Raw genomic sequence first — 20,571 nt, forward strand, 5'->3', positions numbered from 1 at the left:
AATTCTTAAGTTAAGAGCGCAATACTTACACAGAAAATTACAAACTGCGCTACAGGGTGCTTGCGTTTAGGTACTCGATCGTATGTGGTGTCGACCTTGGTTTTAGGGTTTGCTTTTTTCGCTGGTAAAATGCAGTCAGAGGGGAGCGAATATTCCAGCGATGTTCCTTTACAGTTAACGGAATCGCTCCAAATCTCCTCGGGATTGTTCACCATTGCCGTGGTGTTTGGGGTGTTTTTGGGACTAATTGCCGCTGTTCTCTTGCATGTGTTCTTCCTAAAACCATTTTTTCTTCAGGGAAGAAAGGTGGGGCGCCATAAAGAATTGTAAACTAATTGGTTATGATATATATCGACAGTTTATTGCAGTACAATGTATCCAACAGAATTCTGGAAACAAAAAGTTGAAGCACAAAATGCACTAATAATCTTTTTCTTTTATATCTTTGTTGTTGTTGATTTATGTTATGAATGTTAGAGTAATACAGTTTGGAATAAGTACAATTTGAAAGTTATTTTATGGGGCTGGTTAGTTTAAAGATGTTGACCCCTGGAAGCTGCTAGAGGTGGATGCGACAGATGAGAAAACTGTGGAAAGTGGCAGTACTGGAAGGAACACAGGTCCTTCAGAAGCAGTGAGTGTCCTTCACACACACAGTACATTACGCTACTGAAGCTTCTGCAGAAACAGTATGGCTTTGGGATTGAACTGAGAGGCTGTACTCCTATAGGTGTCTATTATGACTCTCTCTCTCTCTCTCTCTCTCTCTCTCTCTCTCTCTCTCTCTCTCAGGGAAAGCAGACAGATCCTGTAAACAGTGATATAGCTGCATTTGCATTGAAGGCAAAAGTTGTTTATCCCATCAGTCAGAGATACAGAGTGAGATCATTTTCTTTGCATGCACATTGGGTCATCTATTAGTTCAAAGTCATAGTCAAAATAATGATAATATTTATTTATGTTGGGTTTTATCATTCTTTTCCACATTGTTGACTTCTAATAGATGCTTTCATGATGTGATGCTGCTGTCTGTGATTGACTAGCTTTATCTGATGGTTAGCCTTTAGCTGATGGTGCCTCAAATCCCTCCCTGCATGAGCACCCCAAACCATCAGCTCCACCTGTCCAGGGATCCACGTCCTCATCTAGCGATGACTGGCTGAGCCAAGACAGGGAGGAAAATGAGAGCCGTCAGTATAACTGCCCAGGTCATGCCTCCAAAACACAGCAGAGTCTCACCTTTAGGACAGCGGCGTGCTATCTGCACACACTATGCTATCCTGGGTGAGAACACATGCACTCTCAGACAAACATACATGCACGGATATGCTGGCCTTATGCCATTTCACCATTGCATAAAAATGTTCCAATTTTGGCATGAAATCATAGTTTGCTCGTTTGGTGTAAAGATTGCTGTCAGCTGTCTTTTTCTCATTGTAACATTCTAATAAAATCAGCCATGTTTTTAGTATTGACTAATGAAAATAGTGATGTGATGCTGTCAGCATCCAATGAGCTTTTCCAACACCAACCATAAGTAGCAAAGCAGGTACAGGAAAATTTCTGACATGGAGGAGACTCTGGGCACATCTCAGTCATGATTCTGTGGACAAAAGCTGCTTGTGTCTGCTCCACTGTTTATCAGTTTCTCTTCTTGTAAATTTCCAACAGGAGCATGATGGCAAATAATCTCAAAAGGAATCGTGTGTGTGTGTGTATATATGTGTGTGTGTGTGTGTTTGTGTGTGTGTGTGTATATATATATGTGTGTGTGTGTGTGTGTGTGTGTGTATGTATGTATGTATGTGTGTATATATATTGGTGATTCAGCCAAAAGAGAGCTGTATATTGGGATCAATATATTTTATATTTAGTGCCCTCGTGTTCTTTGTAAGTACTTTGAGCACATCACTAACTGGATGGACCAAATAAAGATAAAATGAAGATTATTATATTTGGCAACAGCAATGAGAAACACAGACTAACTACCTTGGCATACTAATGCTGAAGTAGTGTAGGAATATTATCCCATAATTTTGTTTTGTAGATACACAAGATTTAAGATGACAAAACGTTTTTATGACTGTTTAATAGTGTATGTATTTCAGGTGTGAAGGCCGAGTGAGTTTGCTCTATCTGACACTGCAGAACCTTTATGTGCATACAGCTCAACTGCAGCAGGAGAAATGGGATGTAAGTTCTGGATATTCATACATACATATGTAATCATGTGTTCATGTACACATATAGATGGTCCTGTATACACACACACCTGCATATAGTGACACACCAATCTAATCATTCAGAGGATATATCTGGCAAAATATCGTGTTCTAAATGTTCACAAGTTATACAAAGGTAAATTACCATTCTGGCCTAATAGGAAATGCTTGCATTTATTTTTTAGTAGACCTTTAGTAGCCCGAACCATTTACTAATGTACTACAGTAAAATAAATCAGTATGTAATATAGAGCAAATTAATTTTCCCAATCTAATCAAAAATTTATTGTTCTCTTATTTCAGATATTTCTCCAGATTCTAGGGACTCTATTCAGCAGAGAGAATGATCTTCTAAACAAGCAATTCCAGCAACAAGAAAAGGTGTGTGTGTGCACACAAGTGTCTTTTGTTGGGTAAATGTTTTCAGGATGTTTGGGATCGGAGGTGTGGATGTGCGGTTTGAACTGGAGGTACACGTGTGTTTGGAATTGCAGGTGTGAATGTGTGTTGGAGATCAGGGTTACGGGTGTGTGATGGGTTGTGAGATTGGGGTTCATGAGTGTGAATAGTGTTTCACATATCAAGCATCATTCTTGATCAATCTGTGCTGAGAAAAACCTGCGATATGGAGGTTAAATTTAACAAAAAAGGGCCTGGCATAGATGCAGGGTTAAGACATATATGAAAGTGGATATTAAAAGGCAAGTTGTCCTTTTTTCAGAGTTCAGCTTAAACACATATAAGTCAGTGTCTAGACAGTTCTATATCAATTGTTTGAATAATTTGTTAAAACAAATTAATTAAAAGTGCTGAAAGTTTAATCTAAAAAAACACATTATCTCCCCTTCACAGAAGCCCCTAGCTCTAGTGTATGTATGTATGTATGTGGAGGGATATGTATGTATGTCTATATGTATGTGTGCACGTGTATTTCAGCTCATCTGGACGTTTAAGGTTTGAGGTTTGTAATTTTCAGTTAAATGGTTTAATTGGGTTTCTGTGTGAGGATGGGTTTATTCAGCTGGGACATGATCAATGAGGAGACCAACATAATGTGGTTAGTTTGTTTCTAGATTTCCATTTCAGCAGAGGGGTTTTCTTGACATTGCAATGAGTAGAGTTGCAATATGCTTCATCTCTCTGGAGGTATCCAATAACGAAAATCACTAACTATGCAATGGAAACTATGCAGAAGGGTGTCTAATGATTAGGGCATTTCTGTATTCACTTTTGTATTTACTCTTAGCTTTGTGTTTTGCTTGCTATCTGGTATCAACCAAAGGAGGATGGTTTCTCCTTTTGAATCTTTGTTCCTCTCAGTGGTTCTTCCATATGCTCCTAGGAAGTTTTTCTTTGAGTCTAAATTTCTACAATGAAATGTCAGTTTATGACAGCTCTATCACAGTTGATAATTCCAAACCAAAACAGTAACCTTTAAACTGAATCACTCTCAACACTCACCTCCTCTTCATGGGTGAGTAAATAATAAATTGGAGAATAAATGAGAGGGCCAAATATGTTACAATGCAAGCCATTAACATCAAAATTTGTACAAACACTACTATTGCTCATGACTCACAAATGCGTTTGGACTAACTAGTTAATATACTCTTGGCTCACTGTACATTTCTGGCACTTCCTAAAGATGCTGTGTGATCAAGCAAAATCAGTGCTTTCTATAAAGGATAAACTTTTTTCAAACAGGATGTTTCTAAGCAAATTTATTAATCACTACTAAGCAGAGGAGTTAAAGCAGTACATCTCAATGAAGTTTTATGATGTAACTTAAATCTAATTAGTGGATGCTGCAAATGATAAGAGTTTATTTTGTGGTCAGATAAGTATGGGATAATATAATTGCTTACAATGAAAATAACTAATGATGATAATAATTAATGATGAACTGATTTAAAAAACTCATTTGCTTTTGAGAATATCATGAATATAGTGATATTATGTCAGAGAAATGCCAGTTTTTTAAACTCTTATTTTAGTTTGTGATTTTCCTCAGTTCCATTTTACACTTTATATATGACGCTGTTTCTGTTCTTGCATTTCAGAGGCTTCATGTGTCAAAACGTACATGCACAATAAGGGATAAAGGAGTATTGATTACATTAGTGAATAGTGATTTCAGTTTCTGAGTATAGGTGAGATGCATCCCTGAGTCCAAAGACAGGATTAGACTGAATAGGCTTATTTCATGATTTGCATGAGACTCAAGGATATCTGAGTCTTTATTTGAGCCTCAATTTACCAAGAATGAAAGTGCCAAGAACAGTGAGAGGCTGAAGATAAGGAAGTTGTGAGTGAAATGCTTAATGCTTGCTTAAAAGAGGAAGTAAGAAATATGTGACCTTTGCCCTTGTCTTGACCAGTCTGCAAGAAAGGTGAACAGAGAAGTGATGAAGTATGACAGTTATTGCTTAGCTGTTGCTGGGCAGGGGTGCAGCAGCAGGGACTCACAACTTGTTTTTTAGCAGGAAAGAATGTTCAAGGACTGTTGAGTTGCCTGGCACCTGTAGTCACGAGATTAGCAAATGAGAGAACAACGGGGAATGGTGGGGGTATATGAACTCATGTGAGAGAGAAGTTTGAGGCTTCTCTCCCTCGGTGCATAAGGGACAGAACCAATAAAGCTCACTCATCTGCACATCTGGCTTGAGTCCAATTGATTGTTCCTCCACTAAGTCAAACCACTCCACCCAAACTAAGGAAAATCGACCCACACCACCCAGCTCAAGTAATGCAGGAAAATCAACCCACACCACCCAACCTAAGTAATGCTCGCAGGTTCATGTCTGCTAAGATTATTTCCTGGATTGACTGCACGGTCATTAGTTACATTTGAGGATTTTATGGTGGAGTGTAGGTGGTGCAAAGCATTTTCATTTCTTACATTTTACAAAATATCAGATTTGGTTTCTTCACCTAAATTCATAGATTTTGATTTTTTGCTTACTCTCAATGCTTCAAGCTACTTGGTCTTACAGTGTCATATTTAATCACTTTAAACACCTTACCATCTGTGCAATGTCTGTTTTGAAAACTCATTTACCCAGCATACTCTGTACAGGAAGTTGAGCAGCTGCAGAGCGGTATGACTTCTGAAGTGTACAGGAAGTAGAGCAGCTGAAGAAGGGTATGCCTTCTGAACTCTACAGGATGTAGAACAGCTGAAGAGGGGTATGCCATCTGAACTACTGCCCTGGGAGAAGATGGCAGTACCCAGCCCATCAGTCTGTTCCACAGAGGATGTGGAGAAAGCAGGAAGAGAGAAACTGGACCACAATCTACATACAGTACTTACTCACAGATACACTTCCTCTTGATGGTAAATTTCAGTTTTCAAAATGTGCCTGATGTGGGTGTCGGCGCATGTGTTTGTCCATATATCCAGGCTCTGAGTTTTGCTAAACAATTGGAGCGGTTTTGCCAGCATCTGTTTAGCTGCATGCCCAGTGATGCCACACAGAAAACAGCATCTACACTCATCAGCTACATGCTGTTGGTGGAGGAGCAGCTGTCAGACATTCAGGCAGCCATCATAAAGGTTTGGTGAATAAGATACTAACTTTAATGTGGTTAAATCAAGACTAGCTTGTAATATTTGATCTAATAAGCAAGATGCTCTTAATGTGCAATGCCTTTAGGAAAGCAAATCATATGCTCACTTAGACCCATTCATAAACAGTTGATAAACATGCAAAAGCCCAGTTCACATCTCTGTCTCATTCCCTTTCTCCCTTTCTCAGATGCTCTATGATAGGTTGCAGTGGTGGGAGGAGATTTCTGGTTGGCTAAAATTTAGGATAACCCTGTGGAGGCAGGAGGCAGATCTTAGAATGGAACTAACCACTCAGTTACTAGAGGAGCTGACAGCTGATGGACAGCTGGTGTTTGGCCACATGATGAAATTGGTCAATGATCTGCAGACTTCAGTGACTGAAGAGCTACACCGCTGCTCTCATGGTATCACAATACAAAAATTCTAATAAACATCAAGAATAAATATAAACATGAACATGATTACATCATAAAATGAATAGCCTTACACAGCTATGTTAAAGCATTAAACGAGTAGTGTGTGTAGAGATTAGGCAGCAGACATTGAAGCATTACGCAAACTGTGTGTGTGTGTGTGTGTGTGCGTGCGTGTGTAGAGATTAGGCAACAGACAGTGAAGTTGGTCTATGAGCACTGCAGGAAGGTGGATGTGAGGATGAGGAAGATGAAGAAGGCCCAGGCCAGAGAGAGGAGTCAAAGGCTTGATTCATATGCGCTTCAACAGCAGGATGCTCACCAGGTTGTCATAGTGAGTGACAGAACTACATACCCAGTTACACCAATAAAGTTTAAATATTAATCTACCCTATAGTGGCACTTTTCTGTGACTGTATATACTTTTCTACAACTTTGTGTTAGTTTATTCACTCATATAAAACAATCTAATTATGTTTGATTAATTTTTCCTTCATAGTAGGTACTATCACATTTGTACAACTGTGAGAAATACTCTATGTACACATGAATCTAGCAGTGATTCTTCATTTTCAGGGTAAAAGAAGTCATTTGAGAGCTAAATCCATGTTGCTTCTAAAAGTGCAGCTAATTGGACATGTTTAGTTACTCTGAATGCTTCTGTAAAAAGATATAGCCAGCTCCTCCCATTCCTGCTGGAATTTGATACAGCTAGCTCCTCCCACTGATGCTATAATAGCGCTGCCCTCTTCCTCTGTAATGACATGGCTAGCTCCTCTAACTGTAGCTGTTACTGGATATAAATGGTTTACATATTTGAATATAGTCCCCTATATTCAAATATATAAACCATTTACATCCAGTATAAATGTATCCAGTGTGTATTTGTGTATGTGACCTGTTGCATGTTTAGAAGTTCAAACTTTGGTGCTTTAAACTTTCTTTCCCTGCTGTGTCTGTTTCTATTAGTCTTTCTATGTCTGTCTCTCATGTGGTCTGTCTTTGTCTCTCTCAGATGTTGGAGGAGCTTCAGGCCAAACACTGGAAGCAGATGATGGACTTTGAGCTACAGCAGGACAGGAGAGTATCTGACAAAGTGTGTGATCTATGGAAGGTGTGTTCTATCAACCTAAGAAGCTTGTTTATGTGGAATAGGTACTTTTATATGTAACTATAAGCTTTTTTTCATATTTCTTTATTTGTCCCAGACTCCAGTACATCAGTTAATTCTCAGTGCATTATTATTGAAAAGATAACCCAAATAAAATGCATGTGTATGTTTATCTTTCTGCTTTTAGAAGTTATTTTGTAATTTTTCGGGATGTTTAACGGAGCGATGGAGAGAGTGTGTACTTCGCACACTCACTGCATGCTCTGCTCTGTCAGTGGAGCACTGCCAGTTATTGCTGCACAACACAGAACTCACACTGGCCAGTAAGGTCCAGCAAGAGAAGAGTCACATTCACCTGCCCCTGCACTCACTCACACAGCATCTGGAGCGAGCCAGAGAGGTTTGTCAGTGAATTTACTGTGTATATGTCTAATGGATATTTGATTGGGTGGATAGATTTTGTGTGTGAGGGTGTGTTAAGTGTATACTTGTCATGACTGCAGGCTTGGGCTGAAGAAGAAGCTCTGGCTAAAGCCTGTCTTAAACACCTAGGCAGCCAACACATGAAGGTTGTCATGGCAATGGTTTCTAGACTGAGGGATATACAGGAGAGGTGAGAAATAGCCAGTCACCTTACACATTATTGTGAACTTTCAAAGCAATGGGTCTGCAATACTGTCTGTGGAGGACTGTGTCAGTTTTCATTCTTTGAATTTCTCAGTGAATACTCTGGAAAAAAATAAAGCATTTAGATTGTTTGCTTCATTATAAGTGTCCTAATTAAGAAATAGAAATTTGAATCTTATTAGAAATGTCTTTTTTTTTTTTCACAAGCACTAGAAAGCATCATTCAAAAAACTGGGCTAGCTGTAATGGCTGTAAACATGTGATTAACACTTGTTTTGCAGTGGTGGTCTTATTAAGGAAAAACAACACCTCCTAGTATTAGAGATCCAGAGAATTTTTGCTGCTCGTCACTTCTACAACCACACTGTAAAGGAAATGAAGCTTACACAGCTTAGATTACAGCGAGATCCACAGGTATACACACACAATCTCTCTCTCTCACTCACTCACTCACTCACTCACTCTCACTAAGAGTTTGCCACTTCCAGTTCAGAGTATGATGTGCACATTTGACTGTTGCTTCATGACAAGTCTATTTTTGTCTGTGTGAATTATTTATTTATTTATTTTTTGACATCTTTACATTTTTCCTTGGACTGCATCTTTTGGTTTTTGATATGCACAGAGCAAAACAGGGGGAAAAAATAACACACTTATAACACAATAGCACACTTAGACTACTTGTCTAAGCACTCTTCCTTGATGATCACATCTGCAGTGAGTGACCTTGGTTGTATCCCAATTGCGTACTATTTACTAATACTTACTAGTTCTTGAGTATGTAGTGCGTAGTGTAGTTAAAATTGTTAAATTTGAGTACACTCAAAAATGCAAGATGGGCGTTTAGAACTTGTCAGTTTTTTGAGTATGGTTTGAATGGACACTATTGTCCAATAATGCAATTCAAAACTAAAAAAGGAGGAGGTACTCGCCTCTGGAAAATTTTGAAGCAAAATGTGCATGATGACATAGATGGTTCAACGAATGGATGTATAAATGTCTGTCTCTTTCCTTAAAAACAATTAATAAACATAACAAATGGTTGCTATTTTGGTAAGGAAGCTGTTAGCGGGCAGCCTAGCTGTAGTAGTGTTTGGCCTTCATAATTAAGCTAAAGGTTATTTAGCCAATTAGCCAGCCAGCTAGCATTAGGTAGCTGACGGCAGCTAAATTTAACTTATCCATATTTGTAAATGAGGTAGAATATCAGTCGTTACTATTTTAGGATTAATACCTGTGCTGATGTAATATAGAAGCACAATCAAAAATCTATGACATTGTTCACTAATAAGACACCATATCTAATGTTGCTTAATTGACATGTGGCTAACAGCTAGCATTATCTAGCTTCCTTGCTGAGGTGTGAGCTTGGGTTAACCGGAACATGGTAACTGTTAGTGTGTGTTGAGAATAATTTTATGTTTAGGTGTGATACTACAAAAGAAATACAGTAAAGGAAGTTAAAACTTACAAAGCTATATAAAACATTCTCATATACTGATGAAGGCACCCGCTTGCTGATAACCTGGCACGCCAGCCACGAAGTGAAGAGAGACAAGTGATGGAGTGGAGGGAGAGGGAGGAGAAGGGAAAGAGGCTCCTACTTTTAGACAAATTTGTTAAGTGAGATTAAAAAAATTTTAATAATAATAATAGTGGTAGTAACTTAATTGAATTCCAAAATTATACCTTCAGGCATTACTTAGTGTACTTCCCGGCCTCGAAACTAGGCAGGCTACATATAATCTGGTAGACTACATAGAAATGTCAGGAAACCAGATTCCTGGCCACAGGCTGATTCCTGTGTACCATTGATTCTACTGGAAATTTGGAAGGATCACTGTCGAGCCCAACTGCCTTTCATTCCAGTTTCATTGTTTCCTTAAATGCAGCTGTGATGTAAATGTTTTGCTACTCAGTCCCACAGAGGGTGTATTCTGTTAAGATATTAACATCAGTGTATACTCTCCATATGAAAGATCACTGTTTACTGTGGTAAACTGGTGAAGACTGCAGTTTAAATTCACAGAAAAACAACTGTCCCTAGTAAGCAATGGAGCACACTTCTAAGGGAGTCTCATTGATTGTAAATCAGAACGGTAAAAAATGTCGTTGACTTCAATTTATATTTGATTCAAGAAACAACAAGTTGTATCTTAATATTACACATGTTGATAGCAACACTTCCTCACTTCCTGTTGGTACGAAATGAAGTAATACGTTAATATTTTTTGTACTAACTTGCCAAACCTTACTATTAAGATAAGTACATACTGTATACCTTATAGTATTAGTGTGTAGTACATGTAATACTGTTACATGCTCCTGGTTGATGGCAAGACAACAGGGATGTAACAGTCCTATGAGGTGTGTGTGTGTGTGTGTGTGTGGTGTGTGTGTGTGTGTGTGTGTGTGTGTGTGTGTGTGGTGTGTGTGTGTGTGTGTGTGTGTGTGTGTGTGTGTGTGTGTAAAGTAACGAAGTATGAGACCGACACCAATAACTTTTGTGTTTATATCGATTTACTTGTACCTATAAAAACAGACATCAATGGTGAGAGCACATGGTTCAAGGAACAAATCTTGAGTGGTCAAGGAGTATGGGTGGACATTATGGAGGATGCCAAAGAAACCAAAATAATAAAACAGCTTCCCTGCCTACCATATACCTTTCCTACAAAGTGGCACCCACCCCTGAGCTACCACATCTATCCATTGAAATCGCCTGTAACCACTTTACCTTACTTGTCCACACCGACAGATAGGGGAGACCTAACAGCAATCTCATAAGTAATACTCAACAAGAATAGCGTTCACACATATTCATAAGATGCCTTAAATAACTCTCCAGCATGCCCTAGATCAGCACTGCTCCACTTCCGCGGGAGGTCCGCCTTTTAAAGCAAAAGTCCTGCCCCCATCTCTGCACAAAAGGCTTGTTGGTGGTGTAACCCAATCAATGAGATTGGCTTACCTGCAACAAGAAAAGCAACCAATACAGAACAAAAACGTGCACACCTGGCACGTAACAAGTATTGTGTAGTACGTGTGTAGTACGTGATTGGGATCCCTTTTGTCTCCTCACACTCATTGGACTGCCTGCTGAGGAGGGAACTTATGCTAACACAGCAGGGAAGTTGGCAAACTGAGAAAAATATTGAACCTGACTACCTTTACTTTCCTATCAGAGTCCAAAGCCTTTGCTGTCACTATTGCTTGGATCCAGCCACCAACAAGCTTTGCCAGTACCTTATGACCTCAGGCCTTACTTTCATTATATTATATTATATTAATTACTTTTCTAGACACTGCCTGTTTTAAAGATCACTTAACTTACTGTCCTAATACTATCTAGTGTTTGGACAGACAGAGAATTGCTCGAATTTTTCTGCCTACTTCTACTTAGAACTATGTTAAATTGGTGTTCTTTCACTGATAACCCATGTGTTTAATCATTGGTGGTCCAGAAAAACTTTGACTTATTTTTCACTGAGGCATTGCAACAACCCCATGAATTGGTATATTAGCACGCCTACACCCTGTGGGTTTAGCTATTTCTCTAAGATCAGGCTAAAGAGTAACGATGGTAGGTTGGCAGATGTTTACAATAAGTACCTTAGAATAACCTTATGATGTAATGTCAGTTTGAATACATGGTATTAAAAATTGTTAAGTCTGTCCCATAGTTAGGCCTGTTAATCTATCGTGTACTCAATCAACCCAAACTTTTTAATAAGCTTGAACACATTGCCCCTCTAAAATCTAGACCAGTGCTCCATATGGAATACTCTTGAGTTACTGTGTACTGTAAGCCAGGGGTCAAAATTTTGAACACCTGTATAAGAAAAACTAGGCCTAATTTTTCGATCTTTAGCATAATCTGACCATTTGGCTAAAATAAAGATACACTGGTCCCCATTCAATATACTTTTGGTTTAAATTCAAAGGAATTGGTTATGAGCCCCAAACATTATTTGATGTTATTAGCAGCCCCATTCAGCCAAACCCTGCTGCAATTTCTAGTACTAATGAGCAATGTCATATTCCAGCATATCCCAAATACCTTTCAGTTGCTTAACTACTGTGACTCCCTTCCCTTGCAAATTTCTGACAACTTTCACTATAGGAGTGTTCATCTCTATACTAATCTCTGAATCTAATGCTTTTTCTTCCTTGCTGGGTCCTGCCCCCTCTCCCATCAGCTCATACCTGGCATCTCATTAATTGTCACTTGTGTTCCCTCTTTTTTGAACTGCTGCTGTTACCCTAATTCTTCACTCTGCCTTATTGAACCTATTTCTAATCTACCTTTCCTATCCAAACTCTTAGATTTGATTTGTAGAATCACAATTACATACTTTCCTAGCCCACCATCATTTTGAATCTTTCAGTCTTCTGTACAATACACAACACTTAGACTGCTCTTCTACAGTGGAGGCCTGTAAAAAATATTCTAGGTGGGGCTGTTTGTGACGGGCCTATTCAGGCAGTTTTCATCAACCATCCCAATACAACTTAACATTACTTGTGATCTGTGAAATAGCCAGCAATTATTTAATTGGCATTAAAAATCAACAGACTAGTAATAAATGACAATTACGATACAATTTGCATGATGTGTAGATTAGTTCATGTAACTTCCACACATTTGTTAGTGTTAAAGCAACTTGGTAAACCCTGTGGACGTTAAGAATTTTAGCTTGTACATCTTTTAATTTTGAGATGTGAAGCTGTTTTTATTAGCATTCACAGTGAAAACTTTTTTAATATTTTATTAACAAATAAGGCTTGCATTTTAAAAGTAGTGAACTTATATCATCTAGCTATAAATTAGGTATCAATAGGAAAGCTCCTACTCACACATAACTGCCCTAAACTTCATATTTGTAAAGCTAGCTCACTTTAGCTCTGTTCGCCAGGACTACTAAAACACACAGCTAGCTAGCTGACAGTTAGCGAATGATAGCTTGTTCATTTAGTCAGACCAACCAACTAAATTATCTACACAACAAGCAAATTAAGTTTAATATTAGCTAAAGGTTAACTAACACTAGTGGAAGCCTATGTTTCACTAGCTTAGCAAGTTCATTTGTATCTAGTATAATGAAAAACTACCAGAAACAAATGCACAATACACAACTTGAATGGCTAGCCAGTTTAGCAAGCTACTTAGTAATGTGTAGTTTCTCCACCAAAGTTCTCTCAAATAGATTTTGGAGAAGAGATCTTATTGAATTTGAGAGCACCTGAAAATGCTGCATCATGAGTGTTCATCATCGTCAATGGCATCAGATGGAAAAGAGAAACAGATACTTTTTATTTTTTGAAGTGCTTTGGTGCAATGCACTTTTACTATTTATTTTTTTTTTAGTACAAAATATAGTTTACTTGATTTAACTAGTTTACTTGCATCATACATTAAACACAATTAGTAGTATTTTTAACTACCACCAAAGAGTGGTAACATTTGCACAACATGGAAAGATTGAGGTGGATGCATATACTGAGATTTATTAAGGGCAAACCCAGAATTAGGGTTGATAGTATGGTCCAAGGACAATTTATCAACATGAAGAGATCCAATATACCTTAAAAAGAACAATATACACAAAGACAAAAATGGAAGCAGGCTAAACAAAATAACACAAGCAGTGATATGATCAAATAACACAAGCAGTAACTAGCAAGGCATTGAGTAACAATGAACAGGTGATACAAATCAGAGTGAAAAACCAAAAAAAGGATCGGAACAGGAAAAGGAAAAAATAAAACAAGGATAGGAGACAGGGAAACAATGGAGACAGAGATGCTATGGAGGGGCCAGAAGTGACACACTGCCAATTACCACTGCAAATTTGAACAGATTCTACTGTACAATTTTTTAAAAAACATATTAGTCATACTACCTTTAGGTGAATTAATTTACTCATTTCATATAGGCAGAATTTGGATATTCATTTCTCAAAGATTTTCCATAATGCCAAAACAGTTCCTCTACCACATAACAATGGTACCCATTGGCAATCACCAGTGTAAGTTATTGTACCATTTGTTCATAAATCCATATTAGTCATACTATCTTTAGGTGGATTAATATGCTCATTTCATAATAGGCTGATTTTGGATATATGTTTTTTCAAAAACTTCATATAATGCCCAAACAATTTCACAACAACATAGCAGTGGTAATTATTGGCTATCACCAGTGAAAGTTTGAACAGGTTCTACTCCTATCATTTTTTTTCAAAAATCCATTGTAAATTTCTAAGATCAGTAGTGGAACTTGGAGAGAGTATAGTTGGCTATGCCAGAACAATTCTTACTATCAATTCTACTATCACCTACAAGTAGCTCTTGGTGATCACCAGTGAAGGTTTTCGGCAGATTCTACTGTACATAAAACCAAATTAAAATCAAGTGACCTTTTACATGAATTTAATATACTCATTTCATATGTGCTGATTTTGGTAATGCAGTTCTCATAATTTTCATATAATACCCCCAAAAAATAATTCCATGGCCACTCAAGATTGGTATCCCTTGGCTATCACTAAATTAAGATTCTGCTTTATGAATATTTTTAATCAAGTAAACTTTAATTTTGTGCTTTATTATATTTGGTAAAAGTGCATGTCTAATCTAAAGCTCTTCAAAATAATTGAAAGTTTCTGTTTCTCTCTGCTTAGTTTCTCTCTGCTTTCTTTCTGGGGCATTAGTTGTGATAAGCACCGAAATACCGTAGTATCAGGCAAATTTTCATTTAAATTTAAGGGAGGGTTGGCTTGACTGCTGATACCGCTTGGGACAATACATAAAACACAGGCATCCAATTCAAGACACTGATTGGCTAAATTTATGTTGCCATTAAACATTTCTTGAACAGTTAATAGCTTCAATTGGGTTCAGTGGAGCATTATAACATAGAATAACATGCAATGCAATCAAACTATAATTCCTTTCCTATTTAATTGGAAAGCTACAGACTACTAAAATGTACTAGTATATTTTGTCTAGTTGGGTTGCATATAAGTTTACCAGTAAATACAATTAGAAATGGTTAACGATTTTGTCTGTGATTTTTGTAAGCAAGAGGTAAACAATTACAAAAGAAGAAGGTTTGGATAAATTCCCAAAATAAGAGACGCACTGTAATTTAAGATGACAAGATAATTTTATTCGTAGAACTTATACCTGTGGAAGTCAAAATTATAAATATAGCATTATAGCATTTCTCATTTACAGGTGGTACTATGGAACATGAAAATGACCAAAAAAAAGTACATATTGATAGCTTTTGCAAACAAATTCATACATAAGTGTCTTTTATCTTTGAAGTGCGCAGAAAATTTTGATCATCCGGGGTGGCAACGGGTGCAGGAAGGAGCAAGACACAAGTGCATGTTTGAGGTGTCTTTATTCTACATAATCGAAAACAGAATGGTACAGCAGCAAGCTGGCAAAGATCAAATAAAACAAAGTGTTGGCAAAGCACTAAAAGTGCTGTGACACAGCAGAGTAGCAGAAGGCTAGTGGAAGGCTCACAAAAGACTCGGGGTGTCGTCTCCAATGCAGTAGCAAGGAACAGTGCATGGCCACTAGAAGAGAGTGTTCCTTTGGACATAAGCGAAAGAGAAAACAAGGAGGCAAACAGGCTGGTGCTTAGTAATCAGTAGATTGAGAACAGGAAGGGTGCAGGCTGTCTGTGAATGTGGTTAAGGTACTTGACTTGTAATAGGAAGGTTGTTGGTTCAAGCCCAAGTTGCCACTGTTGGGACCCTGAGAAAGGGCCTTAACCCTCAATTGCTCAAGTTGTAATCAATCATAATTGTATGTCACTTTGGATAAAAGTGTTCAGGTAAATGTAAAATGTAAATAAATGTACGTGTCTCCCAGTGGGCTAGGTGCTGTGACAGTGCCTCTTCCTGAAGGGCCCACTGAACTCTGACGGGAGGGCCTATGTGGATGACAGGGGGCTGGTTTGGATGGGTGCACCTTCTGATCACCAATTCTGTCCTCCAGGTCGTTCCCCTATCTGTCTACATGGTACTGCAGCTGTCTTCTCCATGTCCTTGAGATCAAGTGGTGTTGGTGGTGATCAGGCAGCATCATGGAGGAGATTGAGGGGCTCCTCGATCACTGGCTTCAGCGTAGAAGCATGGAAAGCCAATAATGCATGGCTGCTCCGAGGCAAGCCGACCCTCTAAGTAGTTGAGGATGATATACAGGTCTGCATACTTCATGGCCATCTTGCGAATGGGTCCCATCCAACCATCCTTTGTTGCCAGCTACACAGGCTCCAGGTTTGTAGGTGGGGGTCTCTCATTCACCAGTCTGGTCTGAAGTCAGGGGGGGGGGGGGGTTTCCACAGGTACAGCAGGGGCTGGTATCCCAGTACACTCAATGGGCCTGAGCCCCCAACTGTGCGTACTCCAGCCTGGGGTGGTAGGAGCTCCAGGTCTCTAGGTGCTTCTAGAGGTGAAATTACCAAGCTTGTGGCTGACACTTTTTGCCTGCCTGTTGACTTGAGGATGGTACCCCAAATTGAGGTTCACCATCATGTTGAGCTTTCCTGGGAACTCCTACCACACTTGGGAGGTGAACAAAAGTATGTCTTTGGGCAGCCTGCACTGTCAGAAGATGTGGAAGGAAAGCACATCAGCTGTCTCGAGCATGGTGGAAGGTGCCGGGAGGGGGACAAACCAGACCATCTTCAATAAGCAGATGATGATTGACAAGGATGAACATGTTGCCCTCAAGAAGCCAGGGAGGTCTGTGACTAAGTTGGCATCCAGGTTGATGTGGTGTGGGGAGGAGAAGCAGCTTACCAGGCGTTTAGCTGCACACACACTCTGCACACTATGAGATGTGCCTCACTACATCCTTGTGCATCACAGGCCACCAAAAGGAGGTCCACTTTGACCCAGAGAGTGTGCCCATGCATTTACCTGACACTTTTATCCAAAGCAACTTACAATAATGACCGAGTACAATTTGAGCAATTGAAGGTTAAGGGCCTTGCTCAGGGGCCCAACAGTGGCAACTTGGCAGCAGTGGGGCTTGAACTGACAACATTCTGATTACTAGTTGAGTACCTTACGCACTGAGTTACTATTGCCCTGCAATTTACATTTACATTTACGGCATTTAGCAGATGCTCTTATCCAGAGCAACTTACAAAAGTGTACTCACAAAATACATCCTATCCAGTACAGCAGGTTGGAGTCCAATATGCATATGATCTAGAATACTGCAATGAGAAGTGAGTAGCATCATAAAAAGATGTAGAGCCAATCAGGAGGGCAGTGAGAATGAGGATTAGCTGCATTAATGTTGTGGTCGAGGTCCCAGCTGACAGCCTGCATGAAGCAGGGGGGTTTCTCTTGGCTGGTGGGATGAACCTCAGTGCTGTACTGATATGAGAGCATGTCGGCCTTCACGTTCTTTAATCCTGGTCTGTAGAAATGTAAACAGCTAACAATGTAAGTTGTGAAAAGCAAATGGCAACAAAACAGAAGCACATATGGAAGTCTCCTTTTTGGTGTATTTCACAGAGGATATTATTTACAAACAATCTTACTGGTGCAGTGTCTTTAGGAGTGACCCAAGCCAAAACAATAAACAAAACCCACACTAATGAAAGAAAAATACATACTAAATAATCCTAACAAACAAAAGAAACATACAACAGACTTTACTAACTTCCTGACACATGAACAGAGGCAAAACCTAGACCCAAAAAATGGCAGTCACTCCCTACCACCAGTATCCAACACCAAAGTACCAAACAAAACAATACTTACACTCTTTATACAATATCTGTATGTATATATGCAAGAGCTACCGAAGCAGGAGGGGCAAAGCCAAAACAAAGTCCAAAAATGGGGAAAACAAGGTCGTACACAAAAGTCATACAAAATTGCAACTGCACACCAACAAATGCAAACCAACAAAACTGTCTCCTTTCTCTCTTGTGGGAGGGGCCATTAAATAGCAGGAGCAGTTGGCATGAAATCCTGGTAGTGAACCTGGAACACATAAACACATCCATCTTTCCGTAACAAAGGCAATGTTCATATCAAGCAACTCCTGCTCACTGACTCTATAGTTGTGCTGTGTGGCAGTCAACTTCTGGGAGAAGGCCTCTGGCTTCAGTTTGGGTTTCTCCCATCTGCTGGAACAGGACTGCCCCTACCGCCATATCTGAAGCATCTACCTCCATGAGGAAGGGCTTAGTGGAGTCAGGCTGCTGAAGTCCTGGGGCACTGGTGAAGGCTACCTTAAGTGCAGTGAAAGCCTCAGTCATTCAGGGTTGTGTGCTCCTGATGAAGTAGCCCAGGAAGTTCACCTCCATAATAGAAAACAAAAGGGCACAGTGGTGAGTTGGCAAAAAACAAATGACAAAGCATTGGCAAAGCACTAAAAGGTATTGTGACACATCACAGTAGCAAGCCTAGCAGAAGACTTGGGGTGTTGTATCATGATAGGGTAAGTTAGTCAGACAAAATTTGGGGTCATACTTAAAGCAGTGGTAATATACTGGTTTGAGAAGGCTTCTGCTTTCCAAATTTAGAATTATGACCCTGGTAAAGAAATCAAAAAGTCAAATGGGTGATTGGCCTTGCTTAAGTGTCATTTTATAGCAGAGGTTGCTAGACTCCATGGTATCCTGTTCAAGGCATTTACATTTACCTGACACTTACAATTATGATTGAACACAATTTGAGTAATTGTAGGTCAAGGGTCTTGCTGAGGGAGCCAACATTGGCAACTTGGGGGTGGTGGGACTTGAACTAGCAACCTTCTGCTTTTTAGACAAGTAGCTTTATTACTGAGCTACCACTGCAACGCAAAGGTAAAACTAACAGTTCCCTGATAGGGTTGAAGAATTCAACATTAAGAAAAAACATTTTAAGTAAGCTATCTTCAATACACAGCTGTTCTTTTTTAAGCCCAATATTTTCAACATACATCTCTCTCTTGGTAGAGGGTTTGTTTGAGTCTTAAAAAGTAAGAAACAACTTTGGGTTTGAGAAAGGCACTATATAAATTCTATATATTATTCTATTATTTTTATTCGACAGTACATACCCATCTACTGTAACATATTTGTGTTTTGTATGTGCTGAAATGAGAAGAGAAATTTGCTGTCATTGCTTAGAGCCTTCAACAGGAGCTCCTGTCAGAACTGGAGCCTGCCTCTGAGTTCCTTCAAGTACACGCCCAATTCCTAATTGGCCACGCCCTTGCCAACACTGTTCGGCTGCGACTGGTAGCCTCACAGCCTGGTAACATGGCAACAGCAGTTGAGACACACAAGGTGAGGGTGTAAAATATCTAATGAAATTTTCTGTATCCCACATAAGAAACAATTAAACACTCTTTATCCTCTTTCTCTCTCTCAGCAGGAGCAGCTGAAGAAGGCTGTATGTGAGAGTGTGCATGTAACGCAAGATTCTGTTACTGCACTCATAATGAACTACTACTCCCATATTCAAACTATCATCACAGCAACGCAGCACGGTCATCCGCACCAGAATGCCAGTACAGCTCTCACCCTCCTCTTCTTTATGTTTGCTCTATTATTCCAGCACTGACTGATTTTAAATGGTAAAAGAGAAGATATAACTTATGTTTTGTGTGTGTTACGGGGCAGTGGTGGCTTGGTGGGTCAGGTGCTTGACAGGTTGCTGGTTCAAGCCCTGGTGCTGCCAAGTTGCTGCTGTTGGTCCCCTGAGCATGACCCTTAGCCCTCACTTGCTCCTGTCTAGGTTTGGGCTTCCTTGAAGTATCCTAGCCCTTGGCAGTTGTGTTCTGTACCTTTGTTTCACTGTGTCTGTGTATTTCAGAGGTGAGAGAAAGACAGCGAAAGAGAAGAGAGTGTGTCAGAACTCTACAGAGAGAGCTGTGTAACTGGGCCAGAAAGCCTCACTCTGCTGAGTTTTACAAGAGGTACATACAAGCATACACTCTTTTTTGTTCTCACACACACAAACACAAATGCACACACCCGCGTCCAGATTAGTTGTTAATATTTGAGGGTGTGTGTTTAGAGTTGAGCTACAGAAGAGGTGCTGTCTCTCTCAGTATGAGGAGTGGGTGTGTGAGGATAGAGGAGAGCCAGTGGATCTGCAGCTTCAAACACACATAATCGGAGAGCAGCTCAGAGTGAGTACGCTGATTTTAATGATACTGTAAAAAAGTAACCATTACCGTAATAGTACCTTAAACCTCAACGTAACTGCTTGGGGGAGGGGGGGAGGGGGTTCGTTTTGGATGTTTGAAAAAAAAGTTCTTTTTTTGTTGTTTGTATGTAGCAAGGTTTGTTTTTGTTTTTTACAATTTACTTGTGGAAGATTAGGGCATTTAAATAGCAGTATGAACACATACATACACATACATTGTACTTTTGCTCTGAGTTTATCATCTGATAATTGTGTTTGTGGTTATGCATTTAGGAAGAGGAAGATAGTTTCCTGTCTCGACTTGCAGCGCTAGCAAGAGTTCCTCTTACTGACACACCTACAAATAGCCTTGCAGGTCTCTCTCACACACACAGTACACACTCTATAAATGACTTCATAACTCAGCCTCTCAATGGTACAAGTATGCAAATAATTATACTGTATGTTCTCC

At 39.4% G+C, this 20,571-nt stretch overlaps 1 protein-coding gene across 2 annotated transcripts in view; it reads left to right on the forward strand.

The window, feature by feature from the left end:
* LOC113574012 (ellis-van Creveld syndrome protein) overlaps positions 1-20,571 on the forward strand; it is a 21,496-nt gene continuing 925 nt past the window's right edge. For both annotated transcript variants that reach the window (XM_027004632.2, XM_027004633.2), the window contains exons 1-19: positions 1-306; positions 533-634; positions 793-879; positions 1,061-1,284; positions 2,109-2,193; positions 2,526-2,603; positions 5,387-5,524; positions 5,623-5,775; positions 5,978-6,194; positions 6,386-6,537; positions 7,219-7,317; positions 7,502-7,714; positions 7,818-7,927; positions 8,223-8,355; positions 19,097-19,255; positions 19,341-19,479; positions 19,785-19,887; positions 19,989-20,103; positions 20,394-20,475. In XM_027004632.2, the coding sequence (XP_026860433.2) occupies positions 130-306; positions 533-634; positions 793-879; positions 1,061-1,284; positions 2,109-2,193; positions 2,526-2,603; positions 5,387-5,524; positions 5,623-5,775; positions 5,978-6,194; positions 6,386-6,537; positions 7,219-7,317; positions 7,502-7,714; positions 7,818-7,927; positions 8,223-8,355; positions 19,097-19,255; positions 19,341-19,479; positions 19,785-19,887; positions 19,989-20,103; positions 20,394-20,475 (2,566 nt within the window). In that variant the 5' untranslated portion in view covers positions 1-129. The remainder of the gene's footprint in view (positions 307-532; positions 635-792; positions 880-1,060; positions 1,285-2,108; positions 2,194-2,525; positions 2,604-5,386; positions 5,525-5,622; positions 5,776-5,977; positions 6,195-6,385; positions 6,538-7,218; positions 7,318-7,501; positions 7,715-7,817; positions 7,928-8,222; positions 8,356-19,096; positions 19,256-19,340; positions 19,480-19,784; positions 19,888-19,988; positions 20,104-20,393; positions 20,476-20,571) is intronic.

Source organism: Electrophorus electricus, chromosome 1, assembly GCF_013358815.1.
Source record: "Electrophorus electricus isolate fEleEle1 chromosome 1, fEleEle1.pri, whole genome shotgun sequence".
NCBI classification, from domain to species: Eukaryota; Metazoa; Chordata; class Actinopteri; order Gymnotiformes; family Gymnotidae; genus Electrophorus; species Electrophorus electricus.